Consider the following 21,555-nt stretch of genomic DNA (forward strand, 5'->3'; position numbering starts at 1 on the left):
GCCATCTTTGTTGGCAGTTAATTTGCATATCGCCCTGATTAGCCAATGGGAAGCATGTCGGAGGTATGGTTAATTACCATGTTTGTCTACTATTAGATTGTTTTCTTAATTTCATTTTCAATTGTTCATTGATAGAGGCTGGAGAGAAGCATGATGGAGAAGGCATAAATTGCCTTGAACAGACTTAGTGGAAATCTGGATTTGGAGGGAAGGGCTCTGAAGGAAATGAGGAACATTTTATTAGAAGGGCCTGGCTGGTGTGGTTCAGTGATTGAGCATCGACCTATGAACCAGGAGGTCACGGTTCAATTCCCAGTCAGGGCACATATACGGGTTATGGGCTGGATCCCCAGTGTGGGGCATGCAGAAAGCAGCTGATTGATGAAGTTTCTCTCTCATCATTGATGTTTCTATTTCTCCCTTTCCCTTCCTCTCTGAAGTCAAATATATATTTATAGAAGGTGGAAGGGAGATGCTTGTTATCTGGTGGCAGGAAGGTTAATGAAGTGGTCTCCTGTGGTCATGTGAAAAGCAGAACTTTTAAGTGATAGTCTTGGTTATATAGCTAAGGAGATTTCCAATCAAATTGTTGAAGGTGAGGCCTGCTGCTTATAATAAAATATGAGATGAGGGAGATACATTGAAGAAAAAATTATTAAGCATAAATAAACCAGTACCTGATGATTTTAGAAATTCTCAGTCTCTCTAGATGGCAAAAGATTCTAAATGGAAGAAGGCTGTCAGAACCCCAAAATTCTACTGGCAGGAAGCAGCCTGATAAAACTACTTGGCTGCAAACATGTGCTACCTTTCATGAAAAACAAAAGATGACTCAGATAGTCAAACAAAGAGCCCAGGCAGTGGAGCAGAGAGTTGAGAGGATTATTTCCAGGCCTTGAAACTTGATGAATGAACTCCCAATATTTTCCCAATTGGATTTCAGAATTGACATGGACCCTTTTTTACTTTCCATCCTCCCACACCCACCCTTTAAACTGGAATGTCTGTAACTGTTATCCTTTCTCGGCCCACTATTGTATGTTGGGTGTGGAGTCAGATAACTTGTCTCTAGGAATGGAATGGTTAGATTACATAGTTAGGTGTTTAAATATCGGTGCATATAACCTTTAGTTTCACAGGTGTATGAATGGAAAGAAACTGTACCTCAGTAACTTTACTTAATGTATTACATCCAAGCACTTGATTCATAGGCGGACCTGATTTAGATGGTATATTTTGGACTTCTGGGCTGCTGGCTGTAATAAGAGGAGTCTCTTGGAAACCTTGGGAGGAGTTGAAAGTGTTTTTCCTGTGGGAGCACATGATCATTGGGCGCCAGTGGGAGGGTTGTAGTGGACAGACTCTAAGGTGGCTCCCCTGATGCTCACTCACCTCTTGGTGTTCACCTTTGTGTAATCCCTGCCCTTTGAATGTGGGCAGGACCTGGGACTTTTTCAGACCAATAGGTGATGGTAAAAGTGATGGGATGTGATTTCCATTATTATGTTACATTATATTAGCTTGTCTTGCTAGTAAATTAGTTCTCAGTCTTTCTTGCTGTTTTTTAAGAAGAAAGCTGCCCTGACTACAAGAAACCAGATCCTTTCAAGAACACACAAAAGGGAAAGTAGATCCTTTACTAGTTGAGCCTCTACGTGAGAACTCAGCCCAGTCAACACCTTGATTGCAGCCTTTTGAGATCCCAAGCAGAGGACTGTTCCTGGATTTCTGACCCACAAATCTGTGATAATTTTTTGTATAACAGAGAAAACCAATACAATCAGTTCTTTAAAAGTTAAATATACATTTAACCATGTAATTGAACTATTCCACTCATACAAATTTATCCAAGAGAAAAGAAAATATATTTCCAAAAAATTCTTGTACACTGGTGTTCATAACATCTGTACATCTAACAGTCCAAAGGTGAAAACAATCCAAATTCCCATCAACTGATAAATGGGTACATTATGGAACAATGGAATACTACTTAGCAATAAAAGGAATAAATGATTGCACACACAAGGACATGGATGAATCTCAAAATGATCATGTTGAGTGAAAGAAACTGAGAGAAAAAGAGTAAATACCATATGATTCCATTTATATGAAATTCTGCCAAACAAAAACTATAGTGACAGCAGATTAACTGTCACTTGGGGATGGTGGGTCGGGCAAGGTAATTTTGGGGGTAATGGTATGTTCACTCTCTTGGCTGTTTCATGTGCGTATACACAGGTCAACTTATCAACTTATACACTTTAAATATGTATGATTTGTTACATATCAATTATCCTTTAATAAAGCAGTTTAAAGATGTACTTGCCACTTGTACATGTTTTTTTCTCACAAATAATTATATTCAAAGAGAAAGCACAGTCTCTGTCTAGTCATCATAGACTAGCCCTTTTTGCTCCTCTCAAATATTTCTAAATATCTCTTAGTTTCTGTGGGAAATACAAATATGAGTCTTTTGCACTAATGAAGCATATAATCTAATAGACCGGCTAGGGCCTGGAAATCATAAACAATTACCTTTTTATATTTTTTTTTCACAAAGAACCTTACCAGAAGCAAATCCCTCCCAGTGACTGCGTGTCAACTGCTCCATACAGCTCAGGACCTTGCTCCACACTTCATCGAACACATAAGCAAGGACATCCTCTTTCATGCAGTAAAACGGAGCAATGGGAGGGTACCCTAATTTCTGTTTCTCTGTAGCTGCTTCTGATTTCTTTCCATGAAACCCCTCTTCCCTGTGACAGAAGCAAGATGGAAAGACTTTGTGGTTATTCACTGAATGCTCACCACTGTCCTCTGTGCTCCTTAGAAGTGTGATCTGTACCCCGTGTTTCCCTGCCCCTTGCCCAGCATATGTAGCACATGTATTAAGTTGCCTTGTGAACTAAGGGAGTTCTCAACAGAGGAGACTGCATTTCCCTTATTATCCCCACCCCACTACTTTGCCAACAAAACAGAACAAGAAATAGAAGCCTGAGAATCACTGATTTTTTAGCTTTAAACAGATGAGCATTGTCAATTGAGTAACAAGCTGTGACAACTAAGCATACAGAAGTAATCTTTTGTTGTAATTGAGTAACATTTAGACCAGCCGTGGGCAAACTACGGCCCACGGGCCGGATCCGGCCCGTTTGAAATGAATAAAACTAAAAAAAAAAAAAGACCGTACCCTTTTATGTAATGATGTTTACTTTGAATTTATATTAGTTCACACAAACACTCCATCCATGCTTTTGTTCCGGCCCTCCGGTCCAGTTTAAGAACCCATTGTGGCCCTCGAGTCAAAAAGTTTACCCACCCCTGATTTAGACTAATATTAATGTGACATTTAATGATGTGCATGTAACTGTGATTATGCTGCACAATGAAGGCAATGATTCATTAGGGAAAGAGTCCACATAGATTATTTAAAAACTTTTACTAATCCAAATAAACATTTGGTAATTGCCTGGAAAGAAAAAAGAGCCCAACAGCACAGGAAGCTACTCTGAGCCTCTTCTGGAGACTGTATCTGTAACCCAGAAACTCTCAGTGAGTCAAATCTATCTCTATTTCTTTTTAGAAGAGATAACACATTCATATGATGAAAAATTCATATTGTAGAAACGTATGCATGTAGTGAAAAATAAGTCTCCTACATCTCTGTCCCCCAATGTGCATTTCTAAAAGGAAACATTATACATCCATCCAGAGAAACAGTTACATTACATACTGTACTGCACCAAGGGAGAAGACTGGCTAGAGGAAAAAGGAAGAGAAAACATAGACAATCTGACCCACACCAGGTGAAATAAAGGGAGAGGGGGCAGACTCTAGAAAACCAAAGAACCTAATTGCGATTCTTTTGCAACAAGGAGCTAGTTCAAGGTGTTATGTACAGGAATCTGGGTTATGTTTAGCTGGCCCTAGAATGTGTGCATTGAGCACATGAGTAAGCATGGCTCGGTAGGAAATATGATGGGAAGAAGAGTCCAGAATCATTTGACACAATACTAACTAGACCTAACCAAACCCTCATAGCCTAAAATGAAATTCTCTCACTTCCAGATATGCTGCTGTGACTATCAAAGCTAAAAGAATAGTTTAAGAGGTTGTTTCAGAAAGATAGCGTGGAATAGTGAAGAGAACGCTGGACCTAGAATCGGACAGGTTTTATTTTTAGCTTTTCCTCAGACAAATCATTTAACTACTCTGACTCTCACTTATCCTGTAAAGAGGGTAAATAATATCTATGTCACAGGACTATTGTCAAGACTACAAGAATAGATATACATAAGCTTTATCAATTATAAAGTATGTGCTGAGTATAAGATTTTTATATAAACTGTATATACCCTTTTTTAAACAGATTTATGTAAATGAAGTTCACACCTCTTGAACTGCTCTTTTAAAATTTTTCAGTGATTCCATGAATTGCTGGTGATAACTTACAAAGGGTAAAATCAAATTATGTGGAGGAAAAAATTAACTCATTTAAAAATGTTTAATGTCAAGAAGAGGCAAATGACATGTGCAGGAGGAAAACACACCAGGATGTCTGGTTTGTGGCAGCAGCAGGGATTTATATCAACTAAGCACATGAACTCTGAGAGGTAATAGAAAAGATGTAACAACAACAACAAAAAGATGTAACAAAAAGTGACAATTATAGGTAATGTTGGTAGTATACTTTAGAAAAAATAGGGATTAATACATAAAATAAGAGATGAGAAAGAAGCTTAAAAAACATAATACTCACATATCCGTGTGGTCGAATGCTAAGTATTCCTCTATGACGCCTTCAGAGAGGATTACACAGTCTTCCTCTTCTTTTTCCATAGAACACAAGCTAGGGGATTTGACAATGGAAGATGCTTTATGAAGATAAGAAGTTGAAAAATGTAACTTCTTTCCCCTAATACCAAATCTGGGAGAAAGAAAAAGAAAATATTAATTAATATAAATAGTTCTCACAGTTCAAACTCCCTGCCCTGGTGACACTTCCCCTGACTACTATAAACCTTAATGCTTATTAATTCTCAGAGCAGGAAGGATAAATACTAGCCATAGGCATACTCTGCTTAGGTATATTATGCAGTATTGCATACTGCTTATCTTTTTAGATGCAACAGCTGTGGCTATAAAATAAATTTTTAAAAAATCTAAGAATATTTACATTCATAATTACATCTTTAAAGGCACCTCAGGAGGTTATGTGATTATTTCAATAATTCCATCATTGTTCAAAATGCATGCTCCTTAAAGGCAGGCATCTTCTCTTATTTACATTTAAATTTCTCTTCAAACCCAGGTATTCAATGAATATGTGATGACTCATTCACTTCAGCAAGCTTACTGTGGAGAAAGTCAGTCAGATCTGAGCAATACAACTTTTTTTTCCAGCAAAGAAAGTAAGGTTTATTAGTTGAGGAATTGGCACCACGCCCGGAGTCCCAGGTGAGGAAATTTGCTTAAAGACCTGGCTTTCAGAGGATGGGTTATATAGGGGAATGACATTAATCATGGTGACTAAAGGAGTTGAGTTATGGTCAAGGTCATGGTCTCTACTGATTAATCAGTTCCAGGGTAGGAGGTATTTGCTCATTTGAGTAATACAATTTTTAAAAATGGCTCTTAGTTTAACTAAATATCAGATATAACCAAGATATGCTTTATATTATTCTTTTGAACTTTTTCATCTTGTAAAACTTAAACGCTAATACCCATTAAAAACTAATTGCCCCTCCCTCTTCTCCCCCTCTTGGTAATCACATTTTTACTTTTGTTTCTATGATCTTGACTACTTTAGATATAATGGTTCCCCCTTACCCATGGTTTAACTTTCTGCCATTTCAATTACCCAAAGCAACTGTGGTCTGACAATATTAAATGGCAAATTCTATAAATAAACAATTCATAAGTTTTAAATTACGTGCCATTCTGAGTAACATGATGGTATTGCAGTGCTTTTGTGATCAAGTAATCCTTATTTTACTTAAATGGCCCCAAAACATGTAAATACTTTGAAATGCTATGAGTTCATAATGGTACTCAAGAGAGAAAATATCACATGTGGACAAAGTCATCAGTGAGAACTGTAAGTCAAATAGTCAATAAAAGCAGAACCAAAAATAAGCAGTGGTGGGAGCAGGTAGAAAGAAAAGAAAGAAGGTCTGTAGTATGTTACAAAATGATGATTCAGCCCCTCGGAGGAGATAACTGCTCAGTCTTGATTCCTTATTTCCTTTGAGATCAAATCTCAAAATGAAACTACTGTTTATAGTTATAAAATTAAGAATAAGGTATATATAAAGTTGATACTGACAGATCAGAAAATATATCTTAATGACATCACATGAGCTATGCAATTTTTGTCAATGAGTATTAATGAATGTGTACTTCATTTCTGTGGGATATATTAGTTTGTAAAAATCTGAAATTTATATACAAGGAATACACTTAAAAAGGCTTATTGATGCAATATGGAGGTTTAAATTAAAAAGAAAGCTCAGCCTAGTGACCAGAACCTTGAGGTTAAATCACTTTGAGAAAAGCAAACAAATCCCATTTCTGATGAAAAGTCAGTTAGTTGATAATCAGATCCTATAACCCTAACACCTAAAGCAGTAATGCTTTACTTTGTGGTCTGATGAAATGACAGGAAGCAAAAGAACCTTCCAAAGTAAGTATGACAACTCTTAGATGGTATCAAGTAAGTAAAACTACAGTCTTAGGAAAAAGTACAGAAATAATAAAAAAATGAATTAAAACTGTGATTTTTTTTTTTTACAATAGATTTAAGGTAAGCATAGGTTTTGATATAAACCTATTTGGGTATATTTTGCTGCTATTTAAAGAGCTTGAATTGTTCAAAAGAATTAGCCATTTTAACTAATATAACCCTTTTAAGCTAAAAAACTAACAGCAGTTTAACGTCTATAAAAAGATTAAGTTGTAATTAACACTACACATTTAAACAACAAAATCACTTTTTCAAAAAAATTTTAAGGTCAATTTCTTAGGCCTCTAAACTTCTTTAAACCGGTCCAGCTACACATTTATTCCAAGAGGGAACTTCCTGTATCTGTAGATAGATGTATATAGATATAGATAATATATAGATTTACATAACAAAAATATCCTTAAACCCTAGGGAATGTCTTTTTGAACAAAAAAATTATATTAACAAAATTCTAATATGCACAAAGACTATAGTCAATCTTACAGAATTTGCTGTGCTTTATTAAATATCAAAAAGTAGGAAGTGCCCAGCCAGAGTGGCTCAATTAGTTGAGCGTCATCCCATGAACTGAAAGGTCACGGTTCAATTCCTGGTCAGGGCACAGGCTAGGTTTGCGGCTCCATCCCCGGGGGGTGGGGAGTAGGGGGAGAGTGCAGGAGGTGGCCGGTTGATGTTTCTCTCTCTCAAATCAATAAAAACATTAAAAAAATATTTAAAGAATAAGTTGTCAAGCTTAAGATGCATAAATAAATACTCTTATGCATTCAGATACATAAATACTTACATATCAGAATACTTACATAGTAGAATCTCTTTCTTGAGACAGTGTTGCCTCATGTGAAGCTGAAATAGCAGAAGGAGATCTAGGGTACAGTTCATAACCTTCACTTGGAGTGATTATCTGCTTACCCAAAATCCTTCAAAATGAACATAAAAAGACAATTAAGCACCTTTACCTGGCATGAATAAAAAAATGTAGATATTTTCAGAACAAGTACCTGGGCTCTAATAGAGGTCTACTATACCCTTATTCTGATACTAAGAATGATTTATGTATCTTCTATAGAATAGACATGGAAAAGATAACGCTATTATAGCCAACCCCTCCCCCCATAAAAAATCCAGGGAAACTGAGCAAACATTTGTAATTTTTTCCTCCATCCTCTGTATTAAACCTGTCAAAATGGGTGACAGCCAGACCAAATTAATGAAAACCATGAATTATGTTCTTTAGAACATGAAGCTTTATAAATTAGTATGTGTGTTTAAGTGCACTAATAAGGTTTCTGAAGTAAGATTCCCAACAGCTTATATGTGCTTTCAACTATAATTAAGAATTTACCTGTAGGTCAAAGTGTAAATATTTACATTTTCTGACTGTCTTACTCAGAAGAAGGTCTTTTGGACAGCCATAATACACATATCTCAGCTGCAGGTACAGAAATTGTTTTACAGGTACAGAAATTGATAGTTATGAAAACTCCAAGAAACTTCCATCAACTTAGTTTTCTCTCAACTGAAGCTTTACACTGCCTGGCCTTATTTACGTTCATCAAAACTATGCCCATAAAGATTCATAATAAGAGCTTTTTTGAAATCTACTTTTCAAGTTTTAGTATTATCCATGAATATGTTAATGTTAGGGCTTCAATACCTGAGGTGAGGGAAACTACATGTCCACTGTTGGCACTCTTCTTGTAGACTCTTAGTATGTATGCTCAACTTCTGTTCATACAAGAGCTCATCAATGGCTATAAACATTGCCTGGACTTTTTCAGTGGCATTTTGATCAAGTTTCTAGAAGAAAATATCACCCCAAAATATTTAGGTGAACTTCAATCTCCATTAAAAGTCATAAAAATTGAAAGCAATCAGATTTTGTTTTGTTTTCAATATTTAGTCCATTTGAAATACTGTTGAATTTCCATAAAAGTTACTGTTTTCAGATCTTAGAATATTCAGCTGTCCTCCCTATTGCTATTTAAAGAAAACGTATAGAAATATCTACCTTTTTAAAGTAACATTTTCTTCATAATAAAAATACTGTATTGTAATCATTTTGAAAAATCCAGAAAATATAAAGAAAAAGAAAAATTACCAATAATTCTACCACTCAACATAATTATTGCTAATTTTGATATAGGTGCTTGGAGATATTCCAGTATTTTTTTAGAGCTTAAGGTCGACAATTCAGTATATACTAGAAGCCCAGTGCATGAATTTCATGCACTCGGGGAGAGAGGTCCCCTTCTCACAGTTCAGGACCCCTCGGGGGATGTAGCAGTGCACCAAGTGGCAGGTGGCCAGAAGGAGCCTGAATTGGGGCCAGGTGCCATGCTGCTCGTGCTCATCCTGACCCACTGTGCCTACTGCCGCCTCAGTAGTGCTGCTGCAGAGTCGGGAGAGGCTCCAGGCGTGGCAGCTGCACTCGCCAGCCGTGAGCCCGGCTTCTGGCTGAGCAGCACTCCCCCTGTGGGAGCGCACTGACCACCTGGGGGCAGCTCCTGCATTGAGCGTCTGCCCCCGGGTGGTCAGTGGGCATCATAGTGACTGGTCGTTCCGGTCGTTCTGCTGTAATGGTTGCTTAGGCTTTTATTATATTACTTTGTAGTGTGCATTTTTCACTTGGCAATTTAGGTCATATCCTTGTCCCCTGTAATCTATCCTTTAGCAGCAGCCGCCAAAGTGGCTATAAAATGTTAATCTGATCATCTCTAGATATATCTATAATAATAAAAGTGTAATATGCTAATTAGACGGGATGTCCTTCCGTACGATGCTGGGGCTGCGAGGGAAGCCCGGGTTCCTGGGTGCCTGCCAGTGGCTGGAGGGAAGCCCAGGGTCCCAGTCCCAGGTGCCAGAGGGAAGCCCGGGTGCCAGGTGCCAGAGGGAAGCTGGGTCCTGGGTGCCAGAGGGAAGCTGGGTCCTAGGTGCCAGAGAGAAGCCGGTGCCAGCAGCTGGGGGGAAGGAAGGCCTACTCTGGTGGAATGACCGGTCGCTATGACACACACTGACCACCAGGGGGCAGATGCTCAACGCAGGAGCTGCCCCCAGCCTGCAGGCCCCATACTTTGTAGTGTGCATTTTTCACTTGGCAATTTAGGTCATATCCTTGTCCCCTGTAATCTATCCTTTAGCAGCAGCCAAAGGTTTGGCTATAAAATGTTAATCTGATCATCTCTAGATATATCTATAATAATAAAAGTGTAATATGCTAATTAGACGGGATGTCCTTCCGTACGATGCTGGGGCTGCGAGGGAAGCCCGGGTTCCTGGGTGCCTGCCAGTGGCTGGAGGGAAGCCCAGGGTCCCAGTCCCAGGTGCCAGAGGGAAGCCCGGGTGCCAGGTGCCAGAGGGAAGCTGGGTCCTGGGTGCCAGAGGGAAGCTGGGTCCTAGGTGCCAGAGAGAAGCCGGTGCCAGCAGCTGGGGGGAAGGAAGGCCTACTCTGGTGGAATGACCGGTCGCTATGACACACACTGACCACCAGGGGGCAGATGCTCAACGCAGGAGCTGCCCCCAGCCTGCAGGCCCCAGGCCAGCCAAGGCAGAGGAAGGCGACCAGTGGTGGAGGCAGGGGGTGGGGTCAGTGGGCAGGCAGCGCCAGGCCAGCCAAGGTGGGTGCCAGCGGGGGCCCCTGATTGCCCCGCTGGTCACCTCACAGATCGGCCCTGATCGCCAGCCAGGCCTAGGGACCTTACCCATGCATGAATTTCATGCACCGGGCCTCTAGTCCTATATAAAAGTCCACAGCGGGAGCAGCCGCTCAGCTGACTGGAATGAGTGGTGCTTCCACAACAGACCGATCCCCACAGGCCATGCCTCACCAGTGCACGAATCCTGTGCACGGGGCCTCTAGTCTATATATATAAAAGCCTAAGTGACCGTTATGACCGAACTACCAGAATGACCAACCAGTTGCTATGACATACACTGACCACCAGGGGGCAGACGCTCAACGCAGGAGCTGCCCCCTGGTGGTCAGTGCGCTCCCACAGCCAACCTCCCACGGCCAGCCAACAGCCCGTGGTCCCTCACCCTGGACAGCCGGCTACCATCAGCCCCTGGTGCTAAACCATTTGTAGACGACCTACTTCTGGGTTGGGGTTTTGTACGTAGCAGAGCAGCTCCCTTGCTGTGATCTATTGAAAGTCAGTCCTTGACACAAGGGTTTGTCTTGCTCCCATCCTCTCCCTTCCCTGGGGGGAGGTGAGGAACTGCGCAGTGGCGGGGCGGAGGTGGTGTCCAGCATCCATTCCTTCTACACCCGGACTGGTGACTGTCGCCTCTTCTCCCAACCCCACTGAGGCCTTCGGGCCCTGGGCTGGGACGCGGAACCAGGGGTGGGTGGCAGCAAACGTGGTCCCTTTCCCAGGGGGGCCAAGGACCAGCTCCCTCCTCAGAGCCGGCAGCCAACCTCCCGCGGTTCTCCACCCCCCCCGCACCAATTTGTGCACCGGACCTCTAGTGTTATGATATGATCTGAATCTCTACTTACTCTCTACTTTATCTGTACTTATTCACCTTTTTACATTCCAGCGTAAGAAAAGTTATACCTTCTTTTAAAAGTATAACATGAGACCTAGCCGGTTTGGCTCAGTGAGTAGAGCATCAGCCTGCAGACTGAAGGTTCCCGGGTTCAATTCCAACCAAGGGCATGTGCCTGGGTTGCAGGCTTGATCCCCCGTGTGGGGCGTGCAGGAGGCAGCCAATCAATGATTCTCATCATTGATGTTTCTATCTCTCCCTCTTCCTCTCTGAAATCAATAAAAAAAATATTTTTAAAAATAAATAAAAGTATAACATGAGAGTCCGTCTGGTGTGGTTCAGAGGTTGAGTGTCAACCTATGAACCAGGAGGTTACGGTTCAATTCCTGGACAGGGCACATGCCCAGGTTGTGGGCTCGATCCCCAGTAGGGGGTGTGCAGGAGGCAGCCTAAGGCTGATTCTCTCTCATCATTAATGTTTCTATCTCTCTCTCCCTTCCTGTCTCTGAAATCAATAAAAAACATATTAAAAATATTGTTTACGCCCTGGCCGGCTTGGCTCAATGGATAGAGCGTCAGCCTGCAGACTGAGGCGTCCCTGGTTCAATTCCAGCCAAGGGCACATGCCTAAGTTGCGGGCTCAATCCCCAGTGAGGGGCGTGCAGGAGGCAGCCGATCAATGATTCTCTCTTACCATTTATGTTTCTATCTCTCCTTCTCCCTTCCTCTCTGAAATCAATAAAAAAAATATTTTTAAAAATAAATAAAAGTATAACATGAGAGTCCGTCTGGTGTGGTTCAGAGGTTGAGTGTCAACCTATGAACCAGGAGGTTATGGTTCAATTCCTGGACAGGGCACATGCCCAGGTTGTGGGCTCGATCCCCAGTAGGGGGTGCGCAGGAGGCAGCCGATCAATGATTCTCTCTTACCATTTATGTTTCTATCTCTCCTTCTCCCTTCCTCTCTGAAATCAATAAAGAAATATATAAAAAAATAAATAAAAAATATTGTTGAAAGTATAACATGAGAAATACATATTTTCACTATAAAAATGAACATCAGCTTCTATACAATAAGAAAGGGCTTGCTAAGTAGATATGAAGATTAACTGTAAAGACAATACATATGTTTTTATGAATTACTGTTTTTCAAGCTCCTGGGGGGTAAGATGAGACTTCCTTAGTCTCAGTTAACTTAGTTCTTTTTTAAAAAAAAATATTTTTATTGATTTTTAGAGATGGAAAGGGAGAGAGAGAAAGATCAATGATAAGAGAGAATCATTGATCAGCTGTCTCCTGCACGCCCCACACAGGGGATTGAGTCTGCAACCTGGGCATGTGCCCTCACAGGGAATCAAACCATGACTTCCTGGTTCATAGGTCGACATTCAACCAATGAGCCATGCTGGCTGGGCAACTTTGTTATTCTTTACTACTAAATACTTACCCACTTAAATTCTACTTATGCCTGTTCACTTTTGCTGGTATTTGCCTATTATAACTTTTCCCATCCCTTTATTTTTTTACTTCATCTTTATTGTTGGCACTATCAGAGATGTCCCCGTTCCCCCTCTCCCCCCGCACCATGCCCACTTCCACCAAACCCCTGCCCCCGCTTCCCTTTGTCCATCACCACACTGTTGTCTGTGTCTCTGGGTTATGCATGTATGTTCTTTGGCTAATCCCTTCACCGTCTTTCATCCAGTTCCCTCCTCTCTCCTCCTCTATAATAGCTGTCAGTCTGTCCCATCCCTTTATTTTCAACATTCGGGAGTTTTTCCATTTTTAACATGTTTCTTTAAAGAGCATATAGCTGTTCCTCCAGGTTGTCTAGTTTGTTGGAATTGAGTTGTTCATAGTATGTTTTTTAACAATCCTTTGTATTTCTGTGGGGTCTGTTGTTATTTCGCCTCTTTCATTTTTGATTTTGTTTATTTGGGTCCTCTTTCTTTGCTTCTTGGTGAGCCTGGCTAGAGGTTCATCAATCTTGTTTATCCTTTCAAAGAACCCGCTCTTGCTCTGGCTGGTTTGGCTCACTGGATAGAGCGTCAGCCTGGGGACTAAAGAGTCCCAGGTTCGATTCCGGTCAAGGGCATGTGCCTTGGTTGCAGGCACATCCTCGGTGGGGGGTGTGCAGGAGGCAGCTGATAGATGCTTCTTGCTTCTCTCTCATCGATGTTTCTAGCTCTCTCCCCCTCTCCCTTCCTCTCTGTAAAAAATCAATAAAATATATTTAAAAAAAAAAAGAACCTGCTCTTGGTTTCATTGATCTTTTGTATTTTTTTTTGTCTCTATGTCATTTATTTCTGCTCTGATCTTTATTATCTCCTTCCTTCTGCTCACTCTGGGCTTTTCTTTTGCTCTCTTTCTAATTCTTTAAGTCGTTGAGTTAGATGATTTACTAACATTTTTTCTTGTTTTTTTGAGGTAGGTCTGTAGAGGTATAAACTTCCCTCTCAGGACTGCTTTCATTGTGTCCCATAGATTTTGGATTGTTGTGTTTTCATTGTCATTTGTGATATTGTAAGTCTCTTAACTTTCTTTGTCTGTTTCAAAATTGTTGACTAATCTAGGTCCTTTGCAATTCTATAACAATCTTAGGATCAGCTTATTAATTTCTACAAAAAGCCTGCCAGGATTTTGATAAGGAATGCAATGAATATATAGATCAATTTGGAGAGAAATGCCATCTTAATATTTAGTCTTCCAATTCATGAACATCTTTTAAAGATGTTCATGAATGTCTTTATTTATGTTTCATTTTTCTCAGCAATGTTTTCTTGCTTTAGATTTTTATTTTTTATTATGAAATATATTTGTATTGATTTCAGAGAGGAAGGGAGAGAGAGAGATAGAAACATCAATGATGAGAATCACTGATCGGCTGCTTCCTGCTGGTCCCCTACTGGAGATCGAGCCAGCAACCCGGGCATGTACCCCGACTGGGATTCTAACTGTGACTTCCTGGTTTATAAGTCAATGCTCAACCACTGAGTCACACCAGCTGGGCTGTTTTTTATTTTTCAATTACAGTTAACATTCAATAAGTATTTTATATCAGTTTCAGGTGTGTAGTATAGTGGTTAGATATTTATATAATTTATGAAATGATCCCCTGATAATTCTAGTTCCCACCTGGCACCCTACATAGATTATTGAGTATATTTCCAGTGCTGTACTTTATATTCCCATGACTATTTTGTAACTACCAGTTTGTACTTCTTAAGCCCTTCACCTTTTCCACCCAGCCCCCCATTTATATTCTCAGGGCCTTCTTAAACTCATGTATTAGTTACAATCAGTTTTGTTTCTTTTGCAGATTCCTTAGAATTTTTACATACAGAATTCTTTCCTTGTGATTATCTGGCTTGGTATCAGGGTAATAGTGGGCTCATGGAATGAACTGGGACATGTTCCTTCCTCATTTTCTGAAAAAGTTTATGAAAAGTTACTTATTCTTTAAATATTTGGTAGGATTTACCAGTAAAGCCATATGTACCTGGGCTTATCTTTTTTTGTTTGTTTTAATATATTTTTATTGGTTTCAGAGAAGAAGGGAGAGGGAGAAAGAAAGACATCAATGATGAGAGAGAATCATTGATTGGCTGCCTCCTGCATGCCCCCACTGGGGATTGAGTCCGCAACCTGGGCATGTGCCCTTGACTAGAATTGAACCTGGACCCTTCAGTCCACAGGCCGACGCTCTATCCATTGAGCCAAACCAGCTAGGACTGGGCTTATATTTGTAGGAAGATTTTTAATTGCTAATTTTATTTCTTTGATTATTATATATCTATATGGATTTTTTTCTTTTTGAGTCAGTGGAAATTATATTTTTCTAGAAATTTGTCTATTACATCTAAGATATCTGATTTCTTGGCATGGAGTTGCTTATAATATCTATATTCCCTTAGTCCTTTTACTTTCTGTAGGGTCAATGTCCCTGCTTTCATTTCTAAACATATTCGTCTTTTTTTTTTTTTCTTGGTCAAACTAGCTAAACATATAAATTTTGTTGACTTTTTTCAAAGAACCAACCTTTTATTGTTAATCCTCACCCTAGGAAATTTTTCCATTGATTTTTAGAAAGAGTGGAAGGGAGCGGGGGGAGAGAGAAAAAGAAAGAAACTTCAATGTGAGAGAGACACATTGATTGGGGCAGGGATCCAACCTGCAATGCAGGTATGTGCCTTTGACCAGGAATTGGAACCTGAGACCTTTCAGTGCATGGGTCAACACTCTAACCACTTGGACACACCAGCCAGGTGTCAAAGAACCAACTTCTTACTTTAGTGATTTTTTTCTATTGTTTTCTATTTCATTAATTTCTACTTTAATCTGTATTATTTCCTTCCTCTGCTTGCTTTAGATTTAGTTTGCCTCTTAGTTTCTAAAAGTGGAAGCTTATGTTGTTGATTTGAGATCATCCTTTTTTCTGTAGGTATTTTTTTCTTTTTTAAATTGAGGTATAATTGACATACAACATAATTTGGTGTACATCATAATGATTCAATATTTGTATATATTGCAAAATAATCATAAGTCTAGGTAACATCCATCACCACACAGTTATATTTTGATGAGAAATTTTAAGATCTACTCTCTCAGCAACTTTCATATGTGCAACACAGTATTAACTATAGTCACCATGCTGTACATTATTTCCCCATTATTTATTTTATAAGTGGAAGTTAAAAGATAAGCCCAGGTACATATGGCACCTTTTGACTCCCTTCACCCATTTTTCCCACTCTTTAACTCCCACCTCTTGCAAACACCAATCTGTTCTCTGTGTTCTATGAGCTTGAATTTTTTCCTATAGGCATTAAAGTTATTAATTTTTCTCTAAGCACCACTTATTAAAATGTACATCTTATACATTTTGATATTTTGCCTTTCCTTTTTCATTCAATTCAAAATATTTTCCAATTTGCCTTATAGATTTCTTCTTCAAACCACCAGTGATTTAAAAGGGTATTGTTTAATTTCCAAATACAAGCACACCTCATTTTCATACGCTTCACTGTATTGCACTTCACATATACTGTGGGGTTTTTTGTTTTGTTTTTTACAAATTAAAGGTTTGTGGCAACAGGCTCAGATGATAACACTTTTTTTTTTTTTTTTTAGCAATTAAGTATTTTTAGTTTAAGGTATGTAAATATTTTAGACATAATGCTATTGCACACTTAATAGTTTACTGCACAGTATAAGCATAACTGTTACGTGTACTGGTAAACCCCCAAATTCATGTGACTTGCTTTATTGTGATACTCACTTTATTATGGTATTCTGAAACTGAAATATCTTCCAGATATGTCTGTACTTGAGGATATCCAAATTTCTATCTTGTTGATTTCTAACTTAATTCCAACATCTTGGAAAACATGCTTGGTATAATTTCAATCCTTTTAGATTTACCAAATTTGCTTTATGTGTGTTTAAAGAGTATATATTCTTGCTGTCATTGGGTGAAATGAGAGGTTAAGTGGGTAGATAGTGTTGTTCAAGTCTTCAATATCCTTGCCGATTTTTTGTCTAGTTGTTCTATCAAATATTGAAAGTACGGTATTGATGTTTCTGGCTATAACTCTTGCATTGTCTACTTCTTCATTCAATTCTGTCAAATTTTGCTTCCTGTACATTAAGGCTTGAGTGTTACATGTGTATACATTTACTAGAGGCCCAGTGCACGAAATTCGTGCACGGGTAGGGTCTCTAGGCCTGGCTGGCAATCAGGGCCAATCTGTGAGGCGACCAGAGGGGCAGTCAGGGGGCCCCCACTGGCACCCATCTTGGCTGGCCTGCGGCCTGCAGGCTTGGGGCAGCTGTGTTGAGCATATGCCCCCTGGTGGTCAGTGCGCTAGTAGCAACCGGTCGTTCTACTGTTTGATCGATTTGCATATTAGGCTTTTATTATATAGGATAACTGCTTTATTTTCCTGATGAATTGGACTTTTTTCATTATGAAATGACTATGTTTCTAGTAGAATTTTATCCTAAAGTTTATTTTGTTTGAAGTCAAATTTAAGGAATTTTTATGGCTGCCTTGGCTTTTCTTTTTAAGATTTATTTTTTATTGAATTTATTGGGGTGACATTGGTTAATAAAATTATATAGATTTTAGGTGTACAGTTCTATAATAGATCATCTGTATATTGTATTGTGTGTTCACCACCATTTATCCCCTCTATCCCCTCTTTTACCTCCCTCTACCCCCTTTTCCTGGTAATTACTATACTGGTATCTGAGTCTATAACTGTGTATTATTGTTTTTTTTGCTTGAACCCTTCATCGTTTTCACCAAGCCCCCTAACCCCCATTCCCTCCAACAGCTGTCAGTCTGTTCTCTGTATCTATTAGTCTGTTTCTATTTTTTTGTTTATTTTGTTCATTAGATTCCACATATGAGTGAAATCATATGGTACATGTCTTACTCTGATGGGCTTACTTCATTTATTTAGCATAATGTTCTCTAGGTCTACCCCTGCTGTTGTAAAGGGTAAGATTTCATTCTTTTTTATGTTTGAATGGTATTCCATTATGTAAATTACCACAGCTTTTTAATGCACTCATCCACCAATGGCTACTTGGCCTGCTTGCAAATCTTGACTATCTATAATAATAAAGGCATAATATGCAAATCGACCAAATGACCGAACAGCAGATTGACCATCTGGATGACCTTCCAGATGACCACGCTATGACACGCACTGGCGCCAGGCCAGTCAAAGCGGGTGCGATGCAATTGGTCAGGGGGGCCCCGCCATCGCCCCATGATCGCCCCGCAGAGGGAGGCCCAGGCCACCCTCTGCAGGGCGATCGATGAGGGGAGGGGGGCCTCCACGATCGATCACCCCAGAGAGGGAGGCCCAGGCCACCGGCCAGTGGGGCGATCGATGGGGGGGAGGGGGCTTCGCGATCGCCCCACAGAAGGAGGCCCAGGCTACCCTCTGTGCGGTGATTGCAGAGCCCTGGCTAGGTGGGCGAGGCCTCCCTCTGCTGGGCAGTGGATCACGGAGCCCCGCAATTGATTGCCCCACAGAGGGAGGCCCAGGCCAGCCAAGTGATCACACCCCACGTCTGTCTCCCGTAGAGGGAGGCAACCAGTGGCAGGGTAGCAAGGGGGCAGTGCTGCACAGATGGCAGGCAGTGGCTGGGGTGGGGCCAGCTGCCAGCAGCCGGGGGACCCTACCCAAGGGGTCCCAGATTGCAAGAGGGTGCAGGCCGGGCTGAGGAACACCCCCACCCCCGGCACAAATTTTGTGCACTGGGCCTCTAGTTGTAAATGCTGCAATGGATGTTACTGAATTAGTGTTTTGCGTTTCTTTGCATATATATTCCCAGAAATGGAATCACGGGGTCATAAGGCAGTTCCATTTTAAATGTTCTGAGGTAACTCCATACACTTTCTACAGAGGCTGCACCAATCTGCATTTCCAACAGTGTACAAGGGTTCCTTTTCCTCCACATCCTTGCCAACACTTGTTGTTTCTTGATTTATTGATGACAGCCATTCTGGGATCCCCATTGCCTTGGCTTTTCATTTTTGGACCCTCTCATGTCTCCTCTGCATCTGCATACTGACTCATTGCCAGCCAGGGATGTATAGACAGCTTGGGCCCTGTCTGATCTCTTCTGCATGGATATGTGGAGAGCTTATCAGGGCCTCCTATGGCTGTCCAATTTTCAAGATCTCCTTGATAAATTTCTCAATAGTCTGCCAATCCATTTATTGCCCCAACCAGTTCTGAAGCCTCAGGCTATCTGAGCCACTGTTTTTACTTGTTCGTGTGCCACTAAGCTTGCTACTGTTATTGACAATGCTGTTGGGTATAGGGTTCATCCAAGTTCCACTCCAAATCTACTGAGTTCTCTCTGGTGTTGAAGCTGCTAATTTTCACAGCTTGTGTCTTTGTAGTTGAACAGATGCTCACTGTTCCTAACTCAAAGTTCTATTGATTTTCATGAATAACTATTACTATATTTGTTATGTACCTTTGTTCAGTTTTCAGAGTCCTGAAATGGTTGCTTTTGACCACTTTATCCAGTTTTATTGTTGCTTTTTCGGAAAAGGATTTGCCCAGCTACTCACTCTGCCATACTAGAAGTCCCACCTCAGACATAATGTTCTTTTATTATATTGTCTTTGTCAGGTTTGGGCATCAATATTATGCTGGGTTCATTTTTTTTTAATGTATTTTTATTGATTTCAGAGAGGAAGGGAGGAGAGATAGAAACATCAGTGATGAGAGAGAATCACTGATCAGCTGCCTCCTGCACGCCCCCTACTGGGGATCGAGCCCCAACCTGGGCATGTGCCCTCGATTGGAATCAAACTGGGATCTTTTAGTCTGTAGGCTGACACTCTATCCACTGAGCCAAACTGGCTAGGGCTTATGCTGGGTTCATAAAGTGAATTGAAAATGCTCCTATTTATTAGAAAAATTTTGTGTAACATTTCTTCTGTAACTATATAATTCCATAGTGAAACCACCTGAGCCTAGAGCTTTCTCTATGAGAATCTCCTATCTACTCTACCAGATAACCCTATGTAAAGTGAATCCCGCTCGCAGGAACTTGGCAGTCTCTCTAGATATGCCAGGTTTCTTTATCTAGAACTGGCTAGAAGTGGAAGCTGATTTTTGTAAGCATTTTGGACATTTGTATTGCTTCAATGAAATTGTGACTTCCTGAGACCTGAACCATGATTTCCTACCTTACCTGAGAGAGGCTCACTGTTCGATGGTGTGTACAAATTAATCCGAAGGAACGTTTTAAGACATCTTCATGAGCTGTTTCCACCCCCGTCCATCACTTCTTTTACACCAAAAGTAGTCTGCAGGTAATGGTAGTTGTTTCTTTTGTGACATTTTGGGGTGGAGAAGGTGGATGTAATGAAGCCAGTAATTCAGGACTCAATTCCCTCTCATGTTGTGTTTTTTTGCTTTTGCACCAGAGTATATGAAATAGCTTCTAAAAGCTCCAGATGCAAGCTGGGAAGAATCTCGGTGACTGTAATAACATGGTGACAACACTTGAAACCTAAGTTAGACTTCTGTTACACTCTCACTACTCAGTTTATTTTTTAGCAATTTAATGGGTACATTTTATTTTATTTTGTTAATCCTCAACCGAGGATATTTTTTCCATTGTTTTTTAGAGAGAGAGAGTGGAAGGGAGAGGGAGAGAGCGTGCGCGCAAGAGAGAGAGAGAGAGAGAGAGAGAGAAACATCAATGTGACAAAGATACATTGATTGGTTGCCTCAAGGAGGGAGGGTGGGTGGTAGGGTATGATCAAGCCTGCAACCGAGGTACGTGCCCTTGACCAGAATCAAACCTGAAACCCTTCTGTCTGTAGGCTGGAGCTCTAACCACTAGCCAAACCAGCTAAGGCTAATGGGTACATTTTAGAGTCTTACATTTGGTGTGGAATTAGATTCTCCCTTTCAAATGTTGTAATTAACATCACTTAAAACTTGAATAAAATATTGAAATCCACCCTGGCCAGTTTTGCTCAACAGTTAGAGCATCAGCCCATTGACCGCAGGGTCTCTGGTTTGATTCTCAGCCAAGGGCATGCACCTTGGTTGCAGGTTTGTCCCTGGCCTCTGTTGGGGCATGTGCAGGAGGCAACCAATAAATGTTTCTCTTTCTCTCTCCTCTCTCTCCCTTCCCCTCAATCTAAAAAAAACAAAAACAATGGGAAAAAATATTATCAGTTGAGGATTAAAAAAATGCATATATTGAAACCTAAAAAAATGAAATAAAGTGAATCACCCTTATAATGTTCTGTTTCAGCACCCTTTCATCTTCTTAGAGCTCTATTGCCCCATATCCCCAAGTAAATATCTGATAGGAAATGTGCTCAATACTTGTTGAATAAATAAAGAAAAACTGAAAACCTAAGTATCAGTAATGAGGGAAAACTCAATTATGATACATTAAAACAAGGTAATGTTATATAACTATTCAAACTGACAGGTATGGAAAAAATAAAATAAAATACTTATATGAAATAATGGAGAATGAGAAACTAGACCACTGGGATGCACATATCGTATAACTATGTAAAGAAAGTATATACACATCTAAATTAAAATGCCTGGAAAATAATTCATGGTGATAATAATAGGTTTTAACAATTAGCAGACATTTTGCAAAGGAAGCAGGTTGCTGACAACAATCTACACTAATAAAAGAGAAACATGGTAATTAGCGTACGACCGCTACCCTTCCCATTGGCTAATCAGCGTATCCTTATGCAAATTAACTGTCAGCCAAGATGTCGGCCAGCAGCCAGGCAGCTGGAAGCGAGCAGGGAGGCT

The 21,555-nt window shown here is 40.3% G+C and overlaps 1 protein-coding gene across 1 annotated transcript in view; it reads right to left on the reverse strand.

Moving 5' to 3' along the window:
• The window catches only part of FAM149B1 (family with sequence similarity 149, member B1), a 47,121-nt gene that overhangs the window by 16,351 nt on the left and 9,215 nt on the right, over positions 1–21,555 (reverse strand). Inside the window, exons 4-7 of the mRNA XM_005864673.2 lie at positions 8,397–8,539; positions 7,543–7,659; positions 4,760–4,927; positions 2,569–2,756 (exon numbers count right to left, since the gene is read on the reverse strand). Coding sequence (XP_005864735.2) covers positions 2,569–2,756; positions 4,760–4,927; positions 7,543–7,659; positions 8,397–8,539 — 616 coding nt within the window. The remainder of the gene's footprint in view (positions 1–2,568; positions 2,757–4,759; positions 4,928–7,542; positions 7,660–8,396; positions 8,540–21,555) is intronic.

This window comes from Myotis brandtii, unplaced genomic scaffold, assembly GCF_000412655.1.
Source record: "Myotis brandtii unplaced genomic scaffold, ASM41265v1 scaffold190, whole genome shotgun sequence".
Lineage (NCBI taxonomy): Eukaryota > Metazoa > Chordata > Mammalia > Chiroptera > Vespertilionidae > Myotis > Myotis brandtii.